This window comes from Amphiura filiformis, chromosome 16, assembly GCF_039555335.1.
Source record: "Amphiura filiformis chromosome 16, Afil_fr2py, whole genome shotgun sequence".
In the NCBI taxonomy this organism is placed as follows: Eukaryota; Metazoa; Echinodermata; class Ophiuroidea; order Amphilepidida; family Amphiuridae; genus Amphiura; species Amphiura filiformis.
This window is the reverse complement of record NC_092643.1, coordinates 33,052,639-33,071,331: the sequence shown is the minus strand read 5'-3', so window position 1 is coordinate 33,071,331 and position 18,693 is coordinate 33,052,639. Positions and strand designations below refer to the sequence as shown.

The following is an 18,693-nucleotide window of genomic DNA, read 5'->3' as shown; positions in this document are numbered from 1 at the left end:
CGCCTCCACCTTGATGCCCATTATTTTAACCAGTGCAATTTCACTTGGCCCCAAAATGACCTTCACATTACTTGCCTCACTATTCCCACCAAATTTCATGAACCTGCAGCAGTCTGGCGATTTGACCCCAGATGACCCCAAAATGACCTTGACATTTTTGCTTTGTTTCAGTGGTCGTCCCCACAAAATTTCATGAACCTGCGACAATCTATGGCAATTTGACCCCAGATGACCCTGAATGACCCCAAAATGACCTTGACATTTTTTGTCTCGCTAGGGTGGTCGTTCCACCAAATTTCATGAACCTGCAACAATGGCGATTTGACCTCAGATGACCCCAAAATGACCTTGACATTTTTGTCTTCCTACAGTGGTCGTTCCCACCAAATATCATGAACCTGCAACAATATATGGCGATTTGACCCCGGATGACCCCAAATGACCTTGCCATCATGCATATTTTGCACTGAAAATCAAATCAGGTCAAGAACCTCTGGCTGTGCTACTTCCGCCAAGTTTCATCACTGTAATTCGAACAGATCTCCAGATAATCTGTGCACAAGGTTATTTTGCTTGATATGCATAAATTATGCAAATTAGGTACTTATTTACCATATTTTGTGACAAAAACCTGCTATAATTTGTAGACTGCCACTTGCCACCCCTACACCAAATTGCATCACTATACGCCTTACCAGTTCCGAGAAATTGCACTCGCAAGCTCAGACGGACAGATGGACGGACAACCAGGAAACATAATACCTCCGGTGGAGGCATAAAAATCAAGCGTAAGATTGAACTTATGATCAACCATTAAGTAAGTCTTTGTGAAACAGTCCCCTGGGCAATAAACTGCATTGGGTCATAAGTACACTATTCAACTGTTTGCTACTTGGGTCACACAAATTTATCATGGCGATTACAGAAATGTTAGAAGACCGGTCCTTGTCTTAATCTAACTCGGCGTGACAGCAGCGTGGCCCCATGGTTAAGGAGGACCCCAGTTCAATCTCCGACGGTTCATCTACATCTACAAAATTATCCGTTCTCTTCATTACCGCATTTGAATTGTGGAGCAGATGCAGTGGATAACAATGACCTCATAGCCAGTTCCGATCAGGGTAACGCCTCACTGTTTGTACACCCTATCATTGCTCCTGGGCATCACTGGAAAGCAGTGTTTCAACACTGAATGACCTACCTAGATTAAAAAATGTTAATAAAGTAATCTAGTCAAGGATGCTTGCTCAGCTCTAGAACAGTTTGTCTATATGATCTTTTCTTTATAATTTCCTATACTTTGTTCCCATTTTGAAGTAGTGTTAGGAATTCAAACCAGCCTGAATAGTCTAAAGTGTTTTGGCGCATCAGGAAATTTCACGACGCGCCATATGGCCAGTCTGCTACTACAGATACTGTTTGCACATCGCTCTCAGAAACTGTCGATTTCTTTTTTGTATAGCAACTTGGAGGATTTCATCTGGATTACTGGTGTTGAGTTCTGGTGTGTTCATTGCTTGGATCTGAAAGAAAAACCACCACATAGGAACGATATTAAAGTTGAACTGTATTGTATACTAAATGATATGCACACAACTTGACGTAGTCAAGGTTCTATTTGATCAATTTTGGACAGTTTAGTGGGTTTTTTAATCAAATTTCTAAATATATTCACATTAGGTATTATGTGTAATTATTATTTTTGCAGGGTTAAAAATTCATGACTGCCTGCTCGACCGCAAAGATGAGGTTTTGCTTGTTTGATGGGACCGACCAAATACCACTTTCTGCTACCTCTAGTTTATGAAGAGGAAGATACAATGATGTAACTGAAGTATTTCATGTATGGGATGACAGTGATGTATGAGGGATCATCAATTGTCAAGGGAGGCAAAGGTAAAAAGTTTACCAGAGTGCATAATTTTGGCCTGATATGATTGGTGGTGCATATTTGTATAGTACCGGGCCGGGTTAATAACTGCGCAGCGGTTATTTGGAGGGCATTGTGAAAAATCTAAACATTTTGCCTTTGGAGCCAAGGAATATTCCGAGGTCCAAAGCAAAATGTTTAGATTTTTCACAATGCCTGACATATTACCGATGCGAAGTTATTACCATCATTTTCATCTCTTCACTTCACAAAATAACACACAATTTTCCTCAAAAATAAACAAGTTTTACGTTTTGCCCTTCCAAATATCGATCAGGCTAAAACAGGACGACCAATAACAGAAGTGCGAATCACAATCTGTGCAAATATGGTAGTTTACACTGACGGCGCAGAGGTCCACTGTTGAATATTAGCAACCGCGTTCAGCGTTTGCGTTTTGGCAAATAAACAAAATGATTGGATCGCATGTATCTCGTATATTAAAGGAGTATTTCGTGATCCTAGCATCTTCTTTTTATGACATTTTTCAGTAGATATCCACGAAAAAATCTTATTTCCAAAATTTCAGTTGATTCCGATTTTGCGTTTGCGAGTTATGCATGATTATGTGTATTGCACTGCTCCATAGGCAATGTGTTGTAATTTCGTTCTGGTATACCAGAACGAAATTCAAATTTCACAATATCTTTGCTAAACGAATTAATCTGCAAGAAATATTTTGAACATAAACATTATGCAGCCAGAGATTTCCAGTGATAGAAAAGTGGGGGGATGATGCTGTGGATCACGAAATGCCCTTTTAATGAGATTATATGAATGAAAGTTAATTTTAGTTAATTTTCTGTCCAGTTGATGAAGCTAACCTGCCCGATAAGGGTTGTCTATACCATGGGTAGATACCATCTCCAATTCTCCATAGACATATCAATGTGAATGGTAAAAACTCAAGTATGACAAAAGTGCAGTTATGCCCTTTTGTTTTGCATAGACAGGATTATACTTACTGCTTTCTGCTTCTTGTCAAGCTCATTAAGTTTATTGTGGTTGACTGTAAAATTGACAAGTTAAGGAAGTGATCTGTATCTAGCTGAATATCATCAAATACTGTAGAATATGTAAACCAACAAAAGTTTTTATTTTCTGATTCAATTTAATTAAATGCCTTTGGGGAACGCCTTCAAAACCCAAGCAACGGTTGATCCAACCATTGGGTCCGGTTGCTATTCTTCGGAACAATAGAACGCAGGCTAAACCATCGGTTCTGCTATGGCAACAGCGGGCGACTGGTGTTTGAGTTTCTGATGACATCCCTTACTATGCTTACCATCAGGGTTTTCTTTAAGCATTTTGCTGAAAGGGTATTTTCAAATTTTTTTGACCCTTTCAATTGTGAATTTTTCCTCTGAAGGAGTCAAAAACATTGCCCAATAAGGGGTATTTTTATAATACTATTTTTGAAGACATTTTTAACAATATGTGTGTTTTTGGAGCCATAGATGTATATTTTTTGCCAGGGGGATGGTCCATACAACCATCCCCCCAATGTTGACGCCTGTATGTGGGTTTCTGACCAAATTAACCTCATATTTGGTCATTTTAGTCCCAAAAGTGCAAATTGTTGCGCGCTTAGTGCGAATTTATTCCACTTTTGAACCATATTTCAACAGTTTAGCTTCAAAGTGGTAAAATTTGTTGTACCATAAACTTATTCTTTCGCCAAAAGGTGCTGGATTCACTATACTTCAAGACATTTTTTCATCCCCCCAAGTCAATAAGAAATATACGCCACTTTTTGGAGCAGTGGCGGATCTAGAGCAGTCAGAAGGGGGTGGGGGCAATTTTAAAAGAAAATAAGAACATTAAAAATAATAATAAAAGAAGTAAAAAACTTGTGCAAAATGAAGACCTAATTGAAGCAATTTGGTGGATCATTTTGGCACTATTAATTTTTTAGTTTAAAAAGCCGAACATTTGTGAAATGAGCAGTCCATGGAGCCTTTCGTGGACGGCAACTTTTCCCTATTATGGTAGGCCTACAAATTGTGTTAAACATAAATTGGCAAATGTCGAAAGCAGAAGTGAAAGTGGCTGTTTGTTTATCAACTACGCAAGTTGATGTTCCCCCCTCAGAACTTGAAAAATTTGCAAAATGAAGACCTAATTGAAGTGATTTGGTGGACCATTTTGGCACTATTACTGTGTAAAAGTTAAGTTGAAAGCCGAAAATTGTGAAATGACGGTCCATAAAGCCTTCGTTGTCACGTTTTCCCTTATTAGGCCTATAAATTGTGTTAAACATAGGGCCTAAATTGTCAAATGTCGAAAGCCGATGCGAAAATGGTCACTTGTTTATCCACTAGGCATGGGATTTAAAGTCCAATTGAAGGCATTTGGTGCATCAGTTAAACAGAAAAAAGGACCCGAACCCAATTTGCAAGATTTCAAACTGACCCTCTACAATTTTACTAATCACTAAAACATGCATGGATTGATGCTGACAAAATGTGATGGGCCCTACATATCGGGAGTAGGTCCTAAATGCCAAAAGCCGAGAATAAATGCACAATATCGGGTGTTTCTCTATTCAAATCTTGCAATATCTGAACGCGTACGTTTTCAAGATTTTGTAAGCATTGGACATTGGGACTTGGATTTGAAGGAGTCAGCAAAGTGCCTGAACGCGTAAATACACGTTTTGTGCGTTAAAGAAAACCCTGCTTACCATGTACCATTTTGGAAACCATTGTTGCCTTTTTCACATTTTGATGTGATGTGTCTGCTATTGGGCTACTCCAGTTGAAATGGAGCCACCCATTCAGGTAAGGCCTAAAAAAAATTGTTTGATTAGCGTAACATAAAAAAAATTAGGGTAGGTCGGTCGGCAATTTTTTTTTACACACATTCTCAGCTGTAAATAGCGTAAATTGGAACTTTTAAAAAAAAAATTTTAAATTTCAATTTTGGCAAAAATATAAGAAAAAAAGTCTAGGGTCAAGCCTATTTTTAGGGTCGGTCGGGTTACACAAATCAAACAAAAATTTTTTTTATGGGGGCAAAGTTTGCCCCAAAAATTTGAAAGCCACAGTCCTTGTGTATGGGTTTCAACTGGAATAGCCCATTAGCTATTGACAGTTGCTCATCCTGATGCAAGATAGTTTTCCAATGATGAACTTGGATTCAGTGGCAGCGCCACAGGGTGGAATGGGGGGGGGGGCAAATGTCCCCCAGTCAGAACTCTTTCCCCCATAATGCCCCGAAAAAAATTCCTGGCGCCGCCACTGCTTGGATTGTCTTGATCCAGGTTGCAGTAATTTAAAGTACATTGGCACTAATGCCTTTCTTACAGAGCTCCTGATTGGCTGATTATGTAATATATTCATCTGAGTGACCAATTAAAATTCAGCTTCTGAATAGTTCAGCTCAATACTCTTCAGCTCTACCACCATTCTTACCATGCTGCTGATTGGCTCAATAAGTCATAATAGTCTTCTGGTAACCAATCAGCAGGTAGTACTCATGGGATTAAAGCCTCTTTAGCCCTACCACTAATCTTACCATGTTACATATTCGCTCAATAAATCATAATAGTCTTCTTGTCACCAATCAGCAGGTAGTACTCAATATTACTCATGGGTTAAGCCTCTTCTGCCCTACCAACAATCTTACCATCTTGCTGATTGGCTCAATAAGTCATAATAATCTTCTTGTAGCCAATCAGCAGCTGGCACTCATGGGGTTCATATAAAACGTAAAGGATACAGACTAAGAATTCCAAGATAGCAACGTCCCAAATGCAGTCATACAGTGCATCCATGGCATCATAGCTGTAAAGAGAAGAACAAGAGAAAATTTGATATTAATTTATATCAATCAGGAAATGAGTGTTTCCTAGTAACATAGAGGCATGAAATGTTGGTTAAGAGTATTTTGAATTCTGCATGCTAATTACCTAATCCCACAGAAGGTACAACAGGGGTATGCCTGTACACAGGTGGCGCAACGGCAGTTAAAAGCAGTTACGCCACTACCAAACTCCAGCAAAATAGGCTATTCTAGTTAAAGTCCATACACCCCCTATGGAAGACATGCCATAGGGGTGTACGGATTTCAATTGGAATAGCCCAAAGCCCTCATCAAGAAAAAGTGCACTGGCACTACATTGTACGTATGCTATTTTAAAACAAATTATGCCTGGCTATATCATTAACTGCACAGATGGGATAGCAGAATGTTCATTAAAAGAACATTTAGCTGAGATTATCTGAAAAGGCTCAAACAGCCACAATTCCTGTGATATTTTAATGTATTGAGATGTGTATTATGTGAAAGTATTATAACATTAAAATGAATAAATGACCTATATAATATTGCCTTGTAATGGCTGTAGGATACAAGTGGATGCATGACCGTCCTAGGGGAGTTATCTAATATGAGAGTTAAGGATCAAATAAACAAGAATAATGTGTTAACCCTTCTTGTGATATTCACAGGATATTCACATCTATAAAAACAAAAGCCGTTAGAAAATTGCCCGATTCAAGAGAATGTCCCTGGTACTTATTTTGACACAAGAACACATCATTCCAACTATATAAATTTCATGTTTTACCTGGCCTTTACATGATCAAGATAAACAACATCTGTTTCATAAATAAGCAACAAGGTATGAACGGGTGCGATATCGGATTGAAAAGGTATTTGAGCTTTCATCATGTGTGACTCTGACTTCTTCAGCTCGACGATCCCTTCCATAATTTCAGATACCTTCACAAGATCATTATTTGGTATACATTTTCATTGCACAAAATGTATACTTCACATTCATCAAAGATATACTGGCATATACCAGTACTAAAAATCATTTTGGATCACCCTGTATCTCAGATAGTCCCACAAATAGAGAATACAATACTCACCAAGTCTTCTCCTGTAATGACTTGAAAGCTGTAGCATAGTCAACTGGCTCCAGAAATTGACAGAGAATAGCCACCTGAGTATAACACTTGAGATTGGTGCAGCATTTGATCATTCTTTTATACACTTGTTCATTCCAGATCTCTTTCGGGACTGGAACCTCGAAGAATTTGGTGACCACCAGGGCTGCTTGAAGGTAGTACTGTAAGGCTGCTGCATACTGGTTGTTGGCTGAAGAGAACAAGGCAATTAGTTGTATAATAATTAGTGAGACGAAAAAAGATTTAAATGTCGGGTTATATAAAAGATATAAAACATTTTAATAACATTCACAAACAATTTTGAAAGCTTGCTGCAAAACATTCTAACTTCTAACATTCTAAGTTTTGACAAAATATGTTTGCAAAACATATTTTACAATAACATGTTGTCAACATTGTTAAAGTATTATTATTGCATTTTATCATATAAAATGCTTTTATGACCTTTATATACCTGATATTTAAATGTTTTTAAAACATTTTGACCAAAAACAAAGTGGGTTTATGCAGTGCTGTACGGTGCAAAACCTGATTGAGGAGCCAATGGCTCCTAACTTTATAAATTTAGGTGCCCAAATTTTGCTCCCAGGTAAAAAATATGTGGTGCCAACTGAACAGCCATGTGCGGTGAATGTTCATAGCTGCTGTACTCAATCTACATATTCCCATTGAACTCTACATACTTCTTACACAGCATGTACAGTGTAGGCCTATATGTTTTCCAGGAAGTCCCCATTGAGACATGATAAATGCATATATTCATAGCATACATTCATACTCTTGAATGCTACATTACATACATGTTTTGCATTTGCTGGCGATTAAAAGCTTCAATAGTTGGTCGCCATTGGCGCCAGGGATTGAATATTTAGTCGCCATCAGAAAAAATGTAGTCGCCAATGCGCCTAAAATGGTCGCACCGTACAGTACTGGGTTCATGATGGCTATTCTGAAGGTTTAAATGAGTTAAATATCAGAGCAGAATAAAATTCAGAACAAAATCATGTACCAGCATTGCAACATACACATATATAAGCAGATATGGATTTAGATAGATTGTTAATATTGGAAGCTGAGGTCAAAGGCCTCCTTGAAACATGTAGCGCAACAATGGGGAAGAGTGTAAGAGGGGGTTCTTAACCAGGCATGAAGCATGGAAAATTTGGAATTTCATATTTGTATGTCAGATCATGAATGCCAATGGACACCATCAAGTAGTAAAACTGTACAACTTTTAAAAGTTTCGATAACACGCTTTATCAAATTCTACATTGTGTGAAGGGGGGGGGCTAACGGGCACTTCAACAACAGAAAATTAGCATCTGAATTATTTCATGACCATAATTAAGTTAAAAGGAGCAATTAAATCTTCTTACCATAATGACTGTCTGCCTGTGTTTTTAACCAAGATGGCTGACACGGATCCACTGATAGCACATGACGAAGCATGTGACTTGTTGTCATGGTTACAGCATCGATGCTAACAGAGCTCACGCTACAAAAATGAAAAGATCAAAAAGCTTAATTACTTATTATCAGTGACCCCAGCAAAAAGAGTTCATAGGCAGATATTAAAGCCAGAGAAAAACTCCGGACATACCTGACTGTGCTGTGACCGTCGGATAAGCTACACAGACTGTCCCTGCAGGGTTGCCAAAAAAATGTCAGCTTGAATAATGGCGCATCAAATAATCGAAAAGTCGCCCAGTTCTTCTCTTTACCATTGGTTTCTATGGGGCACGAAACTAGCGGAAGTCGCGGGAGCCAATGTTGAAAAGTTGCCCAATTTTTTTCTTAACCATTGGTTTCTATGGGACAGGAAATTTTCAAAAGTCGCGGGGAAAATCTTTAAAAGTCGCCCAAAATTGGGCTACCAAATCGCCGGTTTGGCAGAAATCCTGGCTTTAGCATAATCAGTACAAACAAAAACATTAGCAAAAACATACAATATAAGGTTGGTTTGACATATCTCAAGTGTTAAAAATCAATAACTTACTTAGTGATCGTTGATGGCCATAATACAACATAGTCATGTGATAGCTCCACAGCGGCATCATCTTTGAGTAGGTTATGAAGCCGTACGATGCAGGAGAGTAAGATTGATAGACACAAAGGTTCCTGGATCTGATCGACCAGTCTCAGAAATACAGATCTGAGAAAACAACAGAACATAAAATGTAGCACTGTGGCATCATCTATGAATAGGTTATGAAGCAAGGTAGTTAAATATTCAAAAATTGTATTTAGCCTCTTATGTACATTGTCAAATTACTGCGTAAAGACACAAATTGGTCCAACACTTTAGTATAGCTGCACTTTTTCTGTCTAAAATAGCAGTATTAATGGGGTGCACTTTTTTACAAGCTTATGGCACAATCAAGCTGGATGATAACACATCTAAATTTGATATTTGAAATGCTGACAATGTGACAATGTAATTCTCATCAATATGCCTGGCTTCACCACTCTCCATACCCCCAGGTAGGCATGCTCGTGTGTGAACTTTGAAAACAACCAGTTTTGCATCTTATATTACTTGCAAAATTACCCCTTGTTTTGAACGCTTTTTTGAAAATTTTGGCTCCTCAACACCACCCTTATTTGCTACGACATGAATGATATTTCAAAGATATGCATAAACATTTTATGCATCATATTATTGTGGTGATGATTTCTGCAGTGATGAACTGTGATGAACATATACATACATATTGAGCATTTATAAAGCGCTGCTACATGAAGAGCGTAGCGCTACAAACAATATTGAAGGTGGCCAAAGGCCAAAATATATACACAAGCAAAATATATACAGAGCAAAATTATAGTTAATTATACAATGTGTCTTAAGAGACTTCTTAAAAACAGAAAGTGATGCAGATTCACGGATATTAACAGGTAAACAATTCCACATTCTGGGAGCATTATAGTAGAAGGCCCTGCGCTCAGCAGACTTCAGCAGGTTAGATGTATTGTGCTCTGTCAGTCGTGTGGTGTCAGATGCTGAGCGCAGTCCAGCTCTACCAGGTTGATTGAGAGTGATACAAGAGGAGATGTAATTGGGAGCCATATGATTCAGGCATTTGTAGACAAATAAAAGTACTTTAAACACAATTCTTTTTTCACAGGCAACCAATGCAGTTCTTCCAAACATGGAGTTGCATGATCTTGTTTACGGACTTGACATATCATCTTCGCAGCCCAGTTCTGGATGCGTTGAATACGCTGGATGTCAGTTTTGTTTGACCCTAGGAGCAGACCATTGCCATAGTCGATTTTAGACAACATGAGGGCACGGATGACAAGATGGCGAGCATCACGATCAAGATACCTACGAATCCTAGAAAGGTTTCGAAGATGATATGTCAAGCTACAGCAAAGGTTTGTAATATGAGCAGACAATGACATGGAAGAATCAAATATAATACCTAAATTGCGGATGTTATCAGATGGATTGATTAACATATCACCAACACACAATGACACAGGACCCACAAAATGTAGGCATACATTTGATTTGTAAAACAATTCTTTTTCAATTTCCCAAGCATGTGTTTTGAATTGCCCCTTTTTGTGTTCTGCAAATCAATTTGCTTCATCTAAAAACACCCCTTATTTTACAAAATTTCACATGAGTATACCTAGAAAGGGATACACAGAGTGACGGGCCAGGTCATTGTGTATTATTCAGTCTGTACAGGAACAATATCTTCTTCCCTTGATTGGAACACATATTCAGTGTATGCTACAATAACTTAAAATTCACCCTACCTTGGAGACAAGCCTTTTGCTGAATCTCTATGTATATTAGCCACTGGCCTTCCACTGATATTCCTCTTTACTTGAGCAGCACCAGCACTAAATATCTGTGTCAATGTATCCCATAATTCCCTTGCTGGTCGTCTGCTTTCATTGAGGTCTGGTAGGTCTTTGCATGCTTTGGCTATCAACTGGCATAACTGTGAACATTAAAAGTTAGGATTAGTGGCTATAGAATGTAATGTAACGTAGTGGAGCATCCAACTTAAAAACAATATATAAACTTTGGTTCACCTCAAATTCGGTAGTGACATAGGTGGGGATTTCCTTGGTTGCAGTATCAAATCATGTGTGTCAAGTTAAAATTATGCAGAGCGGATCAGAGCAGATGTACACAAAGTATGCATACAAGGGCAGTTTATTGGCACACTTGGGGCGCAACTGCGAAAAATCATTATCGTCCCTACTGAGCTTACAGTGAACCAAAGTATGGTTATGAAATTAACATCTAATACATGCAAACTTTCTTGTTTACCAAATACATGGATTATTTTTGTACAACTACCATGGTATTAAAAATTACATTCTTTATCTGGTCTCAATCCAAGAAATGAAGATCTTAAAAAAAAACAAAGGTGAGTGACTTGGCGCCATTAGCAAACACCTCGAACTGAGCACATCTGTTTTGACTACAAATTTGAAGTTCATCAAAACATTGTGTTTTGTTGAGGTTTAAATACTAAATTATGATATCTCTGCCAACATATGCGATCTTTCCATTCCAAATTTTAAAACAAATTTTCCATAACATATGTTGGATTTACAGCCACACCATCTTGCCAACAAGATCCGCCGCCACAATGTACCATATCGTTTGTAACACACACTCCAGGGGCATGTAATTTTTGAAAGTGAAAGCTTAAAAATCAGCGAAATACCACACACATCTACATCTACATCTACAACAATACTTAGTAAAGTTGCCATAAAGGCAATATCTGACTAAGAACATGATTGCCGACACCGGTCGTCAAAAGACACGGATCAGAAAAGGTAATTAAACAACAAGTTTAAATGTAATATTATAGAGTCCTTCTTTGAAGAGGCTCAACTTTGTGCAATCAAGTAATGAAGAGGGCAGATCATTCCATTCCGGTATTGTGCGAGGGAAAAAGCTGAATTTGTAGGTGTTAGAGGATGGACCCATGACACGAAATTTAGCAGGATGAAACTGACGAGTGTGAGTGGCAGATTGTCTTTGTATGTAGTCTGGGATTGGAACAGATATTTCTTGGTGCTGAATCTTGTGCATTGTGATGAGTCGTGACGTTTTTCTTCTGTGCTGTAGTGTTGGCCAGTTCAATTTGTTGAGAATATCTGTGACAGTGCCGGGGTGTTCCTGTAGTTGTTGGTGCAAAACCGCGCTGCTCTTCTTTGTATCATTTCCAGTTTCTGTATATCTGTTGCGGTATGGGGATCCCACACTACGCTACTATAGTCTAGGATAGGTCTGACAAGTGCGAAATACATTTGTTGCTTGATTGATGAAGGGCATCGCCAGAGGTTACGTCTAACAAACCAGATAGCTTTGTTGGCCTTAGTTGCAATATTATTAATGTGTTCAGCCCATTTGAGATTATGAGTCAGTTCGATTCCAAGATATGGGTGGTGTTTTACGGTTTCAAGGTAATCTGTAGCCATCGAATATGTATGAATTACCGGGTTTCTTTTGGTGGTGATGCGAAGTGTTTTGCATTTATTAGTGTTAAATGACATTTGCCAGTTTGATGCCCAGTCCACAAGGGATGAAAGATCTTTTTGCAGAGTGTCTTCACTAGCCTTGGAGAAAAAATAAGAACGAGCCTACCTCAACCTTCTGTTGTTTTCGTGCTTTACGTGGTTCTAGTTGTCACAGCAACGGTAGTATACAATGTATGCTTCTTGGTGCCGGTATGCACGCCGTGCAGACCACGCAGTAAATCCCCCGCCACCGCCCTATTACGTTCAGGGTCAGTGTGGTTGAAAATATCCAGTCAGGTTTTTTTCTCAAAATACAGCCAACTTTGCCAGTAATAGTGTTATTACGGCATACTATTCTCGCATAAAAGATATGTAGTTGTGATTTTTCCAGTAAATGATGCTTGATAATGTCATAAATAATGAAAATTATCCATAAAAGTCCATTCAAAATCGGAACACCGATCTGATGCTTGTTGTCAGACGGGTGTCAGCAATCTTTAATTTCATATTTGGGAAATGGGACTGGGCGAATTTATATATCCAGTTCACTTCCTGGATCCAGCAATGGTCAAGGTTCGATGCAAACAAAATTTGCGGTGATATTAACAGTACTAATACCAATAATAATCACTACAAATTACAGAAGTGTATTTTCTTGCAAAAATATTTACTCAAATGATCATATGTGACACGTTCAAGGGGAATGCGTCGGATGTCGCTAATATTGATTTTGAGATATTGGCAAAGAAAGTGTTAAAATTCTTTTGTTTTATATTGTTTTCAGCGATTGATAAGTTGACCTAACATGGGGTTTTCAGTTTCTGAAAGCTCTAAATGTCCTCTTTAGAAACAAATGTAAAACTCATTTTCGACCAGGGTCGACATGTGACTCATTCCCCTTGATCATGTCACATATCATTAAGATTTGGCAATGAACTTGATGAACGTTAAAGTTTACAATAAGTTGAGACCATTCAATTTTGTGATTTCGGACATTCAGCCAATGCCAGTTTTAAGCTTTCTCACATGATATGCCACGACAATTTCTGCATTTCTCACTTTTCATGAAAAAAATAATGATCTAATAGAGGGGGACTAGGCAATAGGATATTCAGTTTCTTACCTGGACATATGATTCTTTGCTGTCCACATTTAACACAGCCATCCAGTCCTTGGAATTCAGCAGATGAAGTATACACTTTTCTACTATCTGGGCTCTTGGTGGAATATCTCGATCTAAGGATACAAATCAATGCAATCACAATATCTAGATGCTTTTTAAAATCTTCTGACACATGTGATACAATCAAAAGAAATGATTCTAATGTTGAAAATAATAAATTTCAAGTTTTTTACACTATTTATTTACTAGCCCTTCAAAAATGTTACGTTTTGATGTAAATTCCATGAAAACTGAACTTCTGGTAACCAAGTTACTGACAATTTATGCTGAAAACATTTAGAAACAAAAGGACAATTTTTGGCCAGTAACTCATACATCAATATTAGTGACACACGACTGGTTCTCCTTGATTTCTTCAAACAGAATTTTCGCAAAAAGGCTAAGATACCCACCACTTTTGGCACTTGACAGACACGCATGTATCCTCTGTGTGACATTGGCTATTGCTACATGACTCCCCGATATCCGCTGCCTGTCTGATGCCCTTAGTAGTTCTATGTAGAGAATCTCATGCTGTAGAGCTTTGGATAACTTGAAGGAAAAATCCTTGGTCGTGTTGTGAGCTGTTTCTAGGAGAGATTTGGCTGACTCATAATTCTGCGGATCAAATCAACATTGAAGATTGATCAATATAAGGTTAGTTTAGTTATTGTTGTGACACTTGACAAACATGGGCGTGGTTTTACTGCATTACCGTATTTCCTCGAATAGTCGCCCCCTTAAAAATAAACGCCTCCTACCACTTTTTTCAACCAAGATGTTTCAAAATGCCGATATTTCCATGCTATTTTGTGTAGTAAGCTTACCAAGTTGCTCACATGGTCGATGCAATAATTGGCGAAAATCTGCATCGGAAACCCGGAAGTGAGCCAAAAGTCAGTGTTTCTAGTTCATAAGTTCGTCATTTTAGCGTGACTTTTAAGCTTACCTAATGATTTTAACGGGAATTGTCGTGCTAAAAATGACTTCTAATAAATTCCCCCCGTTTGGAAAATGCAAGGAATACGGTATGTTATAGACCATGAAATATTCTGCCTAATAAGGAACTATAAATCAATAACCAAGACACCATGTTACAAGATATGGTCACATACTTCTCTATCTAGGAGAAAGTGTAAATATTATTTGCTGTTTTTATTTCCTCCCATACACTAGGAACCAATATAGTTAAGAAAAAGTTAAGAAACGGAAGTTTTGTTGATAAAAATGAACTAATATGGATTTTCTCTTGAGTTTTCCTAAATATACCTCTGTGATTTGAAAGGTTACTATAATTAGTTCAGATCCATTCCACAAAAGTTAAGATTCTTGGTCCCAATGGTATGTTTTCAACTGTAAATTGACCCAGAAAGTGGTTCACCTCAAAAGATGTTGGCAAACTTTGGTATGCTGTATGTGGGTGAAAAGGTCAAGCTGGGTTGAACTGTGCACTGCTGTGCAGTACTTTATGGTTTACACAAGTTTGTCTTTATAGATTTAGTAATAGTGATAAACAGCAATATAGGCCTACTATTAGGCAAAAAAAAAAAGTTTGTCTCAAAGCTCACGTCTTGCATTTGTAAATCGTTGAAAAAAAAAAAAAAAAAGTGCAGAATTTTTTTTTTATTTCATTTTTTTTATTTCATTTTTTTTTCAAAAATTCTGCGAAAAGCAAAAGTTGTGAATGAAAAAAAAATTGCATTTCGCATTTGTTTTCAAACCACTCATGAGACAAACCTTTTTGGCCTAACATGTGCATTGTGCAAACATCCATTCATTGCAACCGATGGATAAGTTAAATATTAATTCAGGTTAACTTTTTAATACAGATAGAACATACAAAGTAGATCATTTAAATTAGTATGATAATTATGGTGTTAACCAAAATGTTCTTTCAGTATTCTCACCTTTTTTCATAATTATTTTCTATTAAAGTTTCATTCCTATAATTTAGTAAACAGTTTTTTTTAAAGTTGTATATTTATTTTTACAAGTGAAGTCAAGTTGCATTTGCTGCATGTCAATCATTGTAAATGAAATAAAGTTAAACTAGCAAAGCTAACTAAATCAAATGTAAATTTTGGTGACATAATGAAAGTGATTTTCAGCCAGTTACGTTACAGGAACTTGTATAGTACTGTACTGACGCGAGTATAGTCCCACCTTTGAGTAAAGTCCCACCCCAAATTTTCAAAAATTTCCAAAATTGGAAAAAAATTCAAATTCAATGCATTTTGAAATCATTAATAGAGTATGACATGAAAACAAATTAACAATTTTCATATTAAAAATACATAACATCTTGAATTTTTTTTTTTTTAGGTCAACCATGAATGATCCTAGCATTTAGGTCTAGGTCCTGGGACACTCCAAAGCCGAAAAAATAAATAACTTTTTTGTTGAAATTCAAGTATAGTCCCACCCCCCAATTTTGAAAAATGTTCACCAAAAAACGGAGTGGGACTATACTCACGTCAGTACGGTATATGCATATTCTACTTTCACTTTCTGATGAGAATGTGCCCTTTACTTTTTTGACTTTGTACTTTTTTAAAAATATGCATTTTACTTTTCAAGCAGCATTAAATAAACAGGTAAACAAACAGACAAACAAGCAAATAAAAATACTCACAATTAAACAAACATAAATCTATAGTAAATATACAAGTACTTCATCCTACAAAGATCTGTATTATAAAAGTAAATATTGTGATATTTAATGTAAAATCTGATATGCCTGTGTAGTATGTGACCCAGTCATTGGGTCTACTGGGAGACATTTGGGGTATCATTGCTGGGTCATTACCAGTGCACTGTCACATTTTGTGGTTTTTCTAACCAGCCCTGTCAAGTACACTAATATGTCTTTGACAGGTTAATGTATTTACAACCATAATAATTTGTCAATGAATATTTCATAAAAGTTAAGAAATATGTTTGAGTTGACCCCTAGCAATTCCCATAGCAAGACTAGTGGTGATTAAGATTAGTTCATTTTTATCAAGATTTATCAAGATAAGTTCCGTTTCTTAACTTTTTCTGAACTATTTTGGTTCCTAGTGATATACAATCAGTGTGTTTCTACTGAGCAAATGGTTGCGGGTGAATTCGGGGTGATGCAAGGAATTTGCGGAAACGGCCCCAGCAGAAACAGATCGGGGGTAGGTGAATGCACAGTGATGCGATGAATCCATCAATGAGGTGGTTAATAGTGGTGAATATGTGCTAACGTTCACAGTAGAAACAGTTCAAGTAACGATTTTGCGGGTGACACCGGAAGTTTGCCTACTACAATACAGTGCGAGCATTCAAATTCTGACCTTGAAGATTCTAACCTTGATGGTCACAAAAACTATTTTCTGGACTTCCACCTTCCCCACTAAATATGCGGGAAGTGAATTGTTACCCTGCATTTACAGGGCAGTAGAAATGACCCGATGAAGGTGAGAGGATTAAAATGCGGGTGAAGGTGAAACCGCGGCAATGCAAGGTGCTCAATATAAACACACTGTTTGAGAGTATGTGTGCTTTACGCTCACCTTTATCTGTGCACAATGTTGAGCCTTCACAAGCAGCATGAATACAAAGTCTTTTGTTTTCTTGTTACCGACTCCATCCAGGATGAAAGCATAACTCTTGTCAATCTGCCACTGTGAATGAACAAAAAAACAGTCAATTTAATAATAAGCCTTCCACTTGACATTCTCTGAGCCTTTGTTTAGCATTCTGTTAGTCTGCCATTTAGTATTCTTCACCTTCCACTTAGCATTATCATATAGCCTTCCATTTAGCATTCTTCTTAGTCTTCCACTTAGCATTCTTAGCCTTCCACATCACATTCTCATAGCCTTCCATTTATTCTTAGCCTTCTACTTAGCATTCTCCTTAGTCTTCCACTTTGCATTAACATTCTACTTCACATTCTCATAGCCTTCCATTTCACATTCTCTTAGTCTTCCATTTAGTATTCTTAGCCTTCCACTTAGTATTCTGTAGGCTTCCATTTAGCATACTTAGCTTTCCCTTTAGTATTCTAGCCTTCTGCATAGTATATTCTTTTAGCATTCCACTTGGCATTCTCTTAGCCTTCCATATAGTATTCTGAGCCTTCCACTTAGTGCTCTTAGCCTTCCACTTAACCTTCACTTAGGTCTTCCACTTAGCATTCTCTTATCATTGTATTCAACATTCTCTTAGCCTCCACTTAGCATTCTCATAGACTTTACTTGACATTTTCATTGTCTTTGCTGAGCATTAACTTCTCACAACCTTCACATTCCATTCTCTGACTATGCTTATCATTTACTTATGATTCTCTTAGCATGTATTCATTTAGCAATCTCAAAGCCACCCCTTGGCATTCTCTTACCCTATTTACATTTTTAAATATTTCTATTGCAAATTTAGTCTTCACACAACATTTTAACCTTCAATGAGTATTCCTGTAGCCTGAGCATATCATTCTCTTAGCCTTCACTTAGCATTCTCTAATCCTTTGTTTAGCATTCTTTTAGCCTTTACTCGGCATTCTCTTAGTCTTTGCTTGGCTTTGCTTGACATTCTCTTAGCCTTTGCTTGCAATTCTCTTAGCCTTTATTTGGCATTCTCTTAGTCTTTGCTTGGCATTCTCTTGGCCTTTATTCAGCATTCTCTTAGCCTTTGCTTGGCATTCTCTTAGCCTTTATTCCTCATTCTCTTAGCCTTTGCTTGGCATTCTCTTAGCCTTTATTCAGCATTCTCTTAGCCTTTGCTTGGTATTCTCTTAGCCTTTATTCCGCATTCTCTTAGCCTTTGCTTGGCATTCTCTTAGCCTTTATTTGACATTCTCTTAGCCTTTGCTTGGCATTCTCTTAGCCTTTATTCCGCATTCTCTTAGCCTTTGCTTGGCATTCTCTTAGCCTTTATTCCGCATTCTCTTAGCCTTTGCTTGGCATTCTCTTAGCCTTTACTCGGCATTCTCTTAGTCTTTGCTTGGCATTCTCTTAGCCTTTGCTTGACATTCTCTTAGCCTTTGCTTGCAATTCTCTTAGCCTTTATTCGGCATTCTCTTAGCCTTTGCTTGGCATTCTCTTGGCCTTTATTCAGCATTCTCTTAGCCTTTGCTTGGCATTCTCTTAGCCTTTATTCGACATTCTCTTAGCCTTTGCTTGGCATTCTCTTAGCCTTTATTCCGCATTCTCTTAGCCCTT

The 18,693-nt window shown here is 37.6% G+C and overlaps 1 protein-coding gene across 2 annotated transcripts in view; it reads right to left on the bottom strand.

The window, feature by feature from the left end:
- Positions 1 to 84: 84 nt before the first annotated feature.
- LOC140135886 (integrator complex subunit 8-like) overlaps positions 85 to 18,693 on the bottom strand; it is a 41,614-nt gene continuing 23,005 nt past the window's right edge. For both annotated transcript variants that reach the window (XM_072157548.1, XM_072157549.1), the window contains 10 exons: positions 17,044 to 17,154; positions 13,918 to 14,122; positions 13,466 to 13,578; positions 10,615 to 10,802; positions 8,843 to 8,998; positions 8,223 to 8,341; positions 6,808 to 7,036; positions 5,651 to 5,715; positions 2,896 to 2,939; positions 85 to 1,523 (listed from right to left, as the gene is read on the bottom strand). In XM_072157548.1, coding sequence (XP_072013649.1) covers positions 1,407 to 1,523; positions 2,896 to 2,939; positions 5,651 to 5,715; positions 6,808 to 7,036; positions 8,223 to 8,341; positions 8,843 to 8,998; positions 10,615 to 10,802; positions 13,466 to 13,578; positions 13,918 to 14,122; positions 17,044 to 17,154 — 1,347 coding nt within the window. In that variant the 3' untranslated portion in view covers positions 85 to 1,406. The remainder of the gene's footprint in view (positions 1,524 to 2,895; positions 2,940 to 5,650; positions 5,716 to 6,807; positions 7,037 to 8,222; positions 8,342 to 8,842; positions 8,999 to 10,614; positions 10,803 to 13,465; positions 13,579 to 13,917; positions 14,123 to 17,043; positions 17,155 to 18,693) is intronic.